Raw genomic sequence first — 10,827 nt, 5'->3', positions numbered from 1 at the left:
TAACCACTTTGACTCCAGCCATACTGCATTTGTACCCTCAAGTATCCTCTCTGTTAATAGCCAGGTTCACAGTAGCAAGGCCCTTGCGATGCTGCTCCTGGCTCCCAGTCTACTGTCTGGTACAGTTTCTCAAGCACACTGCTCACTAGAATTTTCCACAATGATGGAAATGTTGTACTCTTTCCTAGTCTGGGTGGTAGCTGCAGCCATATGTGACTGTTGAGTACTTGAAATATAGACTTGTGGGAGTGTGCATATGTGTGTGTTTTCAAGACAGGGATTTTCTGTGTAGCCCTCTCTGTCCTGAAACTTGCTCTGTAGACCAGGCTGCCTCGGATTCAGGAATCGGGATGCCTCTGCCATCTGAGTGCTGGGAGTAAAAGTGTGCACCAAAACTACCTGTTGGAAATTAAAAATTTTAAATTTAAAGTAAAAATAGCTTTAGCTGTGTATGACTCATGCAGATAAGACTCAGAGCTACCTTAATGAACTCAGGCAGTATGGTTAGAGTCTTAGGAAGGACAGTGGGAGCACCTTTCTTCTAGTGGAAGCTTGCCAGACCACCTCTTCAAAAGCAAGACCTCCTTCTTTGAGGGTAAGTAAAAATGATGCCTATTAACTTTCTGTTCCAGCCTTGTTGTGTGCCAGCCCAAGGTCTCACCCACTTCCTTACCCCCATTAAGCTGATAATGTCTGTATTTAACAAACCTAGCCAAGTTTCCAGCAAGAGAGGGGTTCTGTTTGTAGGTATGGTGTGACTCCTGCCCTCTGGCTCTGCCACAGCTGATGTTCTCTGCAGTACCTGAATGTAGAGATGTTATCAAAGATGCAACTTTTTAAGCTGCAGACACTTGACTCTTTTTGATGATCCAAGTTACAAGGACCTAGAGTCCACTGCTCTGCAGGGATAGATTTTGTGCTTATTCCATAGTTTCAATAGTTCTATTCTGTGTGATATGTCTTATATTTAAGGAAGGTGTGTTCACTGTCTGATTTTTGTTTGTTTGGTTAATTTGGTTTAGTTTTTTTGAGGCATGGTTTATCTTTGTAGCCCTGACTGTCCCGGATCTAGCCTTGTAGACCAAAACTGGCCTTGAACTCAGAGATTCACCTGTCTATTCTTCCAAGTGCTGGAATTAAAGGTGTATACCACTACACCTGACTTGACTAACTGGTTATTTAATTCATAATCAATGTCAGTCCCTGGGTTTAAGAGACTCTACTCTATTGGTGGAGCAGGGAAAAGTATATTTTACATCTTTGCCTTGCTGCCAGCACCCAGATTTTTTAAAGATTTATTTATTTTTATGTGTGTACATTGTTGCTGTCTTCAGACTCACCAGGAGAGGGCATCAGATCCCATTACAGATGGTTGTGTGCCACCATGTGGTTGCTGGGAATTGAACTCAGGACCTCTTGGAGAGCAGTCAGTGCTCTTAATTACTGAGCCATCTCTCCAGCCCAGCACCCAGGTCTTTAAAGGACTCTGGGTGCCTCAGGAAAAACTTTCATTTCTGGGATGTCTCCATGGAAATAGAATCTTTGTTTCTGTAGGGTCTGTGACTCCCGTCATTTCCCCACCTGATGTAGACCCACCTTTCTGACATTATCATTAGGTTATTTGTATTGTTTGTTACAGTACAGGAGAGTTTGACTCCGGGTATCGGATACAGTAACAGGAACATGAGTTTTGATTCTGGGAAAATGTTTAATGTATTAATACAAAAAACCAACAATTAAGACAAGGAATAAAGCTGTTGTTGTTGCTCATAAATAATTCTCGCCTAGAAGAGAAACTTAGCTGGAAATTTCACTCTCTGCTTCAGGCTGTTTGAATAGTGGGGGGAGAGCCAGGGTAGGTCATGGCAAAACACAAGGATCTGACCTCTGCTGAGAGGCCTCTCGGCACTGAGGAGTCATTTCTAGGGCATGTTATCCCCTCTTCCATGGTTCAGAAGTGGCCACAGTTAGTGTCCATCTGCCATGATAAGGTAGAGTGCAGCTGATCTGGTGACTGTGTAGTACCCAGGAATCCAGAGAACATGTCAGACCCCTCTCTTGTTTCTTCTGCTTTATCATTGAAGTCACCATCTTCATTCAACTTGAGCTCTATATGGATGTTGTTCCTGAGCTTTATGGAGATTGTTAAGAAACACTTAGCAAAGTCACCCTTGCCTTTAAGCAAGCTTAGAGGGAAATGAGAGTAGCTTTCTCTCAGGGGTGGTATGGAGGTGATATTTGTTTCTGGAAGCCATTTTGTTTACTGGCCCACTTTGTGAGTCTTTTCTAGCTCATGTTGGAATTCTGACTAGGCCATGTGAACTGCAGGGTAGGTCCAGGGCCTTAGAAAAGTAAATCAGGTGATTGTCATTGGCTGACATGTGGGGACCCGGCTGCCAAAATCCTCAGGTGGGATTTCCCTGAATTCTCTGTACTCTCTGCTCTTACCTCAGCACCAGGTGGTTGACAACATAGAGAATCTCCCCTGGAGCCCCTGTCCCGACTTCTGCCAAAAAATGAAATTACAGTTCCTGATGATTTGAATATTTTTATGAGAACAGCAAAGAGGAATTGTCTATTAGTGTGCTGAAAGTGCAGATGTGGGCACATTCTCTAAGACTTTTTTTAGGGGATTTCATCTCTAGAAGTAATATACTTACATTGTTTTATTTGTGACTTTTTCTTTTAACGCAAATAAGCATATTCCAACTTTAGGAAACATTAAAGGACTGTCACAACTAGTCACACTGGACAAACAAATGAACCACATGTGCCTTTCTGATGGTGTCTTTTGCAGTTGATATATAGTCCCCATCACTGGTGGTTTTGTAAACATTGTGGCATTATGGTGGCCAAGCTTCCCAGGTGCCATATTTGACTGGGCCTACAGACTGGTGGCACAATGCTGTGGAGCTCAGGTGAGGAGAGAGTGCATCCCTGAGCTCCAGTTGTCTGTCTCCTGCTGTTGATGAACAGCAACTGGCAGGTTGGAGCAGCAGGAGTCTTGGTCATCTATGTGCTGGGAGGTTTTAAATAAACACATTTCTTTAATGCTGTGCTTGTTTCATGTTGGAGGGAGGGCCTAGAGGTTAGTGACAGCTGGCGAGTTCTTGGGCCTTGATCTAAGAAAGCTGATAGCCTACTCTGTAGATATGAGACTCCAGAGGCAGATAATACTAGTGAGCCAAATTCTTCCACTGTCTTAACTGATTTGTTTAGGATCTTGAGTGTCTGAGAAGTTTTTATTTTTGTGATCCTCAGCTTCTTACATACTATTACACTTAAAAACCGTGACTATATAGGCTGCTAATCTGGATTTCATTTAAACTGGTTAAATAGTAAACTTAATAAGGTAAGTGCCTGAGCGCTTTCTGAGAATGTGTGATCAATATTTATTAGCATTCTGCCACTACGTCTTGCATCGGTGACCTGGCTGTCAGTCTGTCAGAGTTGTGATGTACAGGGTGAACTCATTAATTAGATTTATCTGCCCTGCTCCATATACTACCACCTTTGTGCAGTAAAGCTGGACTTCTTGGAGGCACACATATTCTTGCTGCCATCAGGAACGCTGTCACCATGTTAAAAGTTGGAATACATCATGTTTTTTCCAGGGATTAAAATCACTCTCATGGGACTTTGTTTTCCCTCTGAAGTTGGTTAGTGTGGATTGTATAATTATGGCAGGAGTGTCTTCTCTTGTGTCTTTGAGGCTGTGGGATACAGGTGGCAGCAGAGATTCCAGGCCTGAATACCTTTCTAACTTGAATACTGAGCTCTCTACAGAGGGGGGTAAGGGGCCACTGTATTTCAGGTTGTTTTTAAAGAGGCTCTACATTGATCCTGTGGAGTTAGCTGAACACTATGTTGGAGATTAACTTTGATTGTTAAATATTGTCATTTTAGACATACAAAGAAAATTTCTTAAGATTTATTTATTTTATGTATGTGTGTACACTGTTACTGTCTTCAAACACACCAGAAGAGGGCATTGGATCCCATTACATATGGTTATGAGCCACCATGTGGTTGTCAGGAATTGAACTCGGAATGTCGGGAAGAATAGCCAGTGCTCTTAACCTCTGAGCCATCTCTAGCCCAAGAAAGACATTTTAGTGGAAACCACCTGTTTTCTTCAAGAGAGCCACTGATAACATTTTTGCAAGACTTCTTTTAAGGGTTTTCTTTTAATGAATATAAACCATTTTCATGAAGTTTAGGGCAGGAGAGATGGCTCTGCGGTTAAGAGCACTGAATATTCTTCCAGAGGTCCTGAGTTCAATTCTCAGCAACCACATGGTAGCTCATAACCATTTTTTTTTAAATATGAAATAGAAACATTTATGATAGAATTGAAGATTTACATGGAAAATATTTCTGATAAAATTGTAGAAAAATGTAGAAAAACATGTTAGAATTGAAGATCATCATGGAAAATTTTATATAGATATAATAATGCTAGGCATAAAAATATTCCTAAGTTGATTGAAAGTGTCATAAACATTTGTAATAGGATTCAATACCCTCTTCTGGTATGTCTGGAAACAGCTACAGTGTACTCATAAATAAAAAATAATAAACCTTAAGGAAAAAAGAAATTTAAAGATTATTTACACATTTATATATATCCTGGTTGTTGGGGGTGATTTTTGAGTTACAACATCATGGTTATTTACCCGTAGCATCAACCACTTTAAAATACTAGGGTTTGCTTTGTTTTGTTTTGTGACTAATGCCATATTAATGTACCACAGATTATTTTGGATGTCACTAATGTTTTCCTATTAGGAACTACAGTGTGGTCCAAGAAGCAAAGAATATGAAGAAAACAATTGTTTATCTAAGATGCAGATCCAAATGGTGTTAAATGTTCAGTGACTTGAAATCCAGCAGAGCCAAAGCTCCTGCAAATCTGTATCTTCAAGGAGAGGCTAGGGTCTTCAGCCACCATGTGAGCACCCCATGACAGTTCCCTAGACAGTCCACTAAACATAACAGAGCTAGGGGGAAATACAAATGTCCAGTGGCATCTGGCTTCTCCACAAGTACTGTTGATATATATATATATATATATATATATATATATATATATATATATATATATAATGTATTGTATGTATACATTTGGAATTAGGAAGGAAATAAATCAGTTGACGCCCCTTACATTCATGTATATCTATTGAGCCAGTATAGCCATACTTAGTTAAGCATACATTCTAACTAACTGTTTGTTTTGTAGATTGTTTGCTGCATGAGGAGAATTTCTCGGTGAGGTGCCCCAAGCACAAGGTGAGTCACTGACCCCTGCACTCTCAGTGGGGCTGGCTGTGTAGCTGGGAAATAGGGGTAAGGCCTAGTCATTGGAAGTTCCACCTGTGCCTGTCTCAACAAGTACTTGTAGCTGTAACCTTCTCCTGGCCTTTGGAAGGTAGAGTGTCACTGAACTGAATGTATCCCTGGGGAATGGGCCCAACAGCCTTCTTAGTAGGTTGGGAAGAGCTATGTTTTTTTTTTTTTTTTTTTTTTTTTTTTGAGGGGAATGTCTGTGATGTAGGAGAAATTAAAATATCAGACCCAATGAAATTTGGGTCTTATTACTGCGTTGTACTTGAGTTTAGTAGAACTCCATCCAGTTCGTGGATCTGGTTAATGAGCTGGTGCAAGGCCTGGTCTAGAAACATCTCTCAGACTAGGAGCCAACTCCAGAGCCTGGGAGAAGCCCTCAAGTAGTGCAGCAGATGCAACCCAGGAGGGTATAGGTGATGGCTGCTGCCGGCCCACTTCCCAGTGTGTTGAATGTTCACTTCCTGTAGGAAAGGCGAAAAGATGAGGCTAGTACCCATTTCTGAAGTGCAACAGAAAGAATCGGATGGGGTGAAGGAGGGCAAGGGTGGAACCTGTTGCTGCCTCTGTTTCCTGTACTTGGACCTGTGTAGCTGAGGTCACACTGACACCTGGTGGTCATTGACCACTCAGTCCCCAGATAGGGCCGGAAAATACTAAAGGAGTCATCTTTAGAGGACTGTCCTGAGAGAATATTCCTGACAGATTATGCTTGCTTTTAAAAATAACTCTCAAAAATGGGTCTTAGGATCAGACAGTATTCCCTTTATTTTTACTTATAGTCACATTTTACCTCAGCACGCCCAGTCTGGGTGTCTCCTGTTTGTCATTCAGTACTGACTCTGCTTTTTATTTCCTTTTCCATGTGCCATTCTTGTCCTTACGTCTGCCCTTCCTGGTTCCCACACATTGTATCTCCTGTTCTGTCCCTTTTGTCTTGTCTCTTGGCTTTGGCCGGCATCAGCCTCCCCTTCCATGCCCTCTTCCCCCCTTGCAGAACAAGACCGCAAAAGGCAGCCTCAGCACAGAGCAGTCGGAGCGGGGGTGAGGGGGGCAGTGTGCACATGGGAATGGACAGCAAGCACAGGTGAGTTGGGGCTGAGCTCCCACCTCCTCACCCAGCTCCGTGTGTCTGGCCTCCTAATGGCCCTACGCTGCACCACCAGCATTTAGTCATGTGGATTACTAAAGCAAGAACAGAACAGCTTCTTAGTGGTTATTTAGCTTCCTGGCTGTCTGCAAGAAGGTGGTAGGGGCTTCAAAACTTAACTGTCCACTGCCAGTTGGAGTCAGGACAATTTTTCTAAAGTTGGCCCTTTAGTGAAGAGCTGACACATGAGCTTATGAGTGATAGTCCTAAGGCAGAGAGCTCTAGGACATCCCTGTGGGTGGGGATTTTCTGCCAAGAGCCTGATCTTTTGACTCTTGTCTTAGATGAGTTTAACCAGTGTTCACTTTAAAAACAAAACAAAACAAACCCTTTAAATTTTGGTAAGACTTATATACTGTGTTTTCTTCTGAAAAGAAAAAAACAGAGTATTCTCCAAATTTTATTTTTTGTAATCCTACTCTAGTATTGTGAAGAATTCTTTTTTGTAAGACAGAGAGAGAGAGAAGGGAAATGCAGATTTACTGGACTTCATCATCCAGTTTAATTATATTCTTAGTGGTGTCAAGAAATTAAACTGATTGTGGTGATCGTGGTCATGTGGTTTAGAGGACCTGGGCCCTGGAGGCTGCTTTATCCTCTCTGCCCTGCATGTCAGTGAGGACGAGAAAAAGTAGGCTGAAGAGAATGGAACTGACATGCACGCCTTTTTGCTCGGGGTGGAGGGGCTGTGCAGAGGTGCTAGTAGTCTCTGAGGGTTAATTCTCTAAACGGGTCCTCTATTCCTGTAGCCTCAACAAGCCTATTCTCTGTTGGGTATGCCCTCTTCTCTGGTTAGACCAAAAACTGGGAGTTTTTTGTCATTTTCTGGAAAAAAAGTCATTGTAAATTTGAAAAATTTGTTTAAATTAGTGGTTCATTTACCGACTTCAGAGGAAGCAGCTTGCACCCTGCTGTGCCATGGGTCTGGGTTCAGATGAGGGCTCCCCAGGGCTCCCTAGCGGGGATGCCAGGTACTTTGTAGTAGTGCTTTCTGTCTTTGCCTGCCTCTTCCTGGGTGCAGCATTGGCAATGCCTGGACAAGAAGAAGAAAGTGGGAAAGGTATATGAAAACTATTTACTTGCTCTCTTGGGGCACAAGCTCCTAACCTGAAGACTAATGGATTAACAAAAAGGCATTGTCACCTCTGCAGTTTTAGAAGTTGCTAGTCTGTACAAGCTGTACACTTGTCCTCCCGGTATAGGTGCTGTGACCTTCAGGGCAAAGTGGTGATCACACACGTGCGTGCACACTTGCATGTACATACGCACATACATGTTTTGGAGATCTATTTATCTTGGCCTTCAGTGGAACTAATGGACTTGAATCCCACCTAAGCAGACTGTAGTTTCTATGTCAGTGTCTCTCTACATTGGCCTGATGGTTAGAATCAAACTCTACGCAGACCATGAGACATATTCTTGAAGTAAGTGTTCTTGATGACTTGGCCGAAGGGGATTACCAGTTCATTTGGAACTTGGTTTTGTCTTGAATTCTAGCCTGAGTTTTGGAAATCTAAAACCTTGGTAACCTATCTGTTTGGGACCTTGGTCATCATTCCTACTCATTCTTGGGCTCTTCCAACTCAAGCCCTGGACCTTGAATAGAACAGTAAGTTTTACTTTTGTCCTTCCCAGGCTAGTTAGTATCTGGTCATAATAGGCCTGACCCTCATGTGGCATTAACAGTCACCTATTGAATAAAAGGACAGAGCCTGTATCCAGTCTTAATATCTGGAATAATCTTTTTATAGACTCTTCCCACAATATAATTTTTTTCTTTGTCTGTTTAGCTGTTACATTGAGGTCAGTATCTTTCAAGTACCAGATATTTGCTGAAACCTCATGGTCAGTGACAGAATCATACTATTGTCCTCAAGGAGCACTTCTACTCAGGATGGAGAGCCACCCTTAGTGGGGACTTACACAAGGCAGGGAAGGGACAGTGAGTGTCCATGTGTGTCCTGATCTACTGGTACCCCACTTTCTTACACAGAATGGTGAGGAAGGGGTTTTAGAACTGAGGTTAAAACGACTTAGTATCTCTATGCTTATTGTTTCTTATGTAAAGAAAGAATAGTGATGAATTCAGTGAGGATTTGACAAGGCCTCAGCAAATACTAAGCATGCTCCTGCTGCATGCTCAGCTGCAAGCTGTGTGTTTCTGAGAGGTACAACTACTCTGTCAGAACATGCCCAGAGCTGGAGGATAGAAGATGCTCTCTAGCATGTGGGGTTATGCACTTGTCCCCACCAGGCTAAGAATATAAGAAGGAGTCTTTGGACAGTTGCCCGGTAGACCACCTCTACCCATTTCTGGGGATGAGAAAGCATCATGGGAGGTCAGTGGTATTAAGATTGTTATTCTTTGGCTACATTGCAGGTGTGAATAGGGACCGTGGCTTCCCTGCTAGATCCTGAGATGCAGAAACGGAATAGAAACCATTTTTTGAAGTGATGGTCTGTCCTGGGTGCTAGGAATAGCACCTACCCATTTGTCCTACACAGACAGCCATGGAAAGTAAAGGGATGGCATCCTCCCTCTGAGCAGCCTATAGCCCATCCACAGATGGAGCAAGTGTTACTCCAGCCCCAGCTTCATCCGGGAGTACTACTGGGATTGCCCCTCCAAAAGGGGTGGGTGGGGGCTTATAACTTAAGTTGACATGGAGTCAGAATTATGTCGCTTTCAACTCTTCCCTCTTGGGGTAGGGATCACAAGTGAGCTTCAGAGAGGAGACTGCCTCTGAACCCTGGCAAAGTTGAGCTGAGTGATGCCTGTTGCTGTTGAGAGAGTCAGTTGAGCATTTGGAATAGGATACAAAGGAAACCCTCTCAGGTTCAGGCCACGGGGTATGTTGGGGAAGTTTAGAAGGAAACCCAGTGCTCTACCTGCTGAATACGAAGAAGCTCATTATTTTGTGGTTGTGAAGATAGAACCCAAGTCCCAGGCAAGAGCTCTTTCTACTGAGCTACCCTCTTCACAAACCATTCTGAGTGATAACTATCCAAGTGCTGTGATTATATACAGCAGCCACATGCCCAGTGAGATTTAAAGAAGATATTGACCCTCTTCAGGTTGGAATGACAGAGAATTCACTTGACATAGGCTACCTTCTTTGAGCCATGATTCATACAATGAAACACAATCTCTGCAAGTGTCACTTCCCTGAAGAACATGAGCTTCTTCATTTTGAAGATGGAGTTTAAGGTACCTTTGTACCATCATAAGTCACCTGCATTCCCAGAGCTGGAGTCTGGGTTGTAGTATATACACTGCTGTTTCTGCAAAGTGTCTTCCTCCTTAACTGCTGTTTTCTGTAAAGCACTTAGCAAGGGCAGATGCATACATGTGTGCTTCTGAACGGCACATTCCCCACTCCTGAACACATACCAGCCTCAGCTATTGCTTATTGATAAGCTTTGTGGAAGCAGTTATTACAGAGAGGTTATGCCTGTTGGTGGTGATAGCAGGGGAGGCTTGAGGAAAAGACAGAGAAAACTCAAGAGAGCTAGATGCAGAAAGTGCAGTGATTGGCAGAAAGCAAGGATGAGGGTGACTTGCCATCAACAGTCACTTTTGATGTAATTTTTCTGGACTCTAATTCCTTGGAAACTTGTGTCTCCCTGAGTCCTCCTCATATAAGGCAGACCATGAGACACTCCTCAGTCTCTTGAACAATCTATTTGTCCTACATGGGTCATAAGATCAACTTCCTGAAACCAGAAATGATAGGTGAGAGAGGCCCCGAGGCCTCTTGAGCACCTCAGGTTCCTAAAGAACTAGTAGAATTAAAACTTCCAGCTCTGTACAAGCTCTAGAAAATGGGCTAGGGCCTGCCCCACCTCCCCATCAGAGAGTCTGAGAAGTCTTATTTGCATGAAGAACAGACTCAACTAGGGACAGATGAGAATAGTTGTAAGATGATCCTCTCGTAATTTGGGTGTGTGCTCTAGGTGTCAGTAACGATAGAATACTCTTAGCCACTTTTATGAGGACTGAGCCTTGGTACGCGTTATTGAGCCAACCACAGACCCTTAGTGCTTACTAGGCCTGGCAAGATTCGTACAGGAACTCTCCAACAGGGCTCAGCCCAAGGAATACTCTCCTGTCTTGGCCCCTTCCCTGTAAGGCCCATTCTCTTGTTTCGTCACTGCCTTAACCAATGTTTAGTCCAAAGCCACATAATAGTGGAGGCATTGAGTTTGAATATGTTCAAAATCAGCAGCCATCTCCAGAACGGTCTACGTAAGGTCCCAGTTGAAAGGTGTATCCTCCCATTGCTGCCACAACTGTGCTGAGACCATGTTGCACTTCGGAGCACCCAGTGCCTGCT

At 43.2% G+C, this 10,827-nt stretch overlaps 1 protein-coding gene across 3 annotated transcripts in view; it reads left to right on the top strand.

Moving 5' to 3' along the window:
• Tcf20 (transcription factor 20) overlaps positions 1-10,827 on the top strand; it is an 88,993-nt gene that overhangs the window by 76,799 nt on the left and 1,367 nt on the right. Inside the window, exons 4-5 of one of the 3 annotated variants that reach the window (XM_052161710.1) lie at positions 5,240-5,289; positions 6,341-6,430. In XM_052161710.1, the coding sequence (XP_052017670.1) occupies positions 5,240-5,289; positions 6,341-6,391 (101 nt within the window). In that variant the 3' untranslated portion in view covers positions 6,392-6,430. Of the gene's footprint in view, positions 1-5,239; positions 5,290-6,307; positions 6,431-10,827 lie in introns of all 3 variants that reach the window. The other 2 variants (XM_052161709.1, XM_052161711.1) reach the window with 2 other exon arrangements.

Source organism: Apodemus sylvaticus, chromosome 17 (genome assembly GCF_947179515.1).
Source record: "Apodemus sylvaticus chromosome 17, mApoSyl1.1, whole genome shotgun sequence".
NCBI classification, from domain to species: Eukaryota; Metazoa; Chordata; class Mammalia; order Rodentia; family Muridae; genus Apodemus; species Apodemus sylvaticus.
The sequence above is the reverse complement of the archived record's forward strand: the minus strand, read 5'-3'. Positions and strand labels throughout refer to the sequence as shown.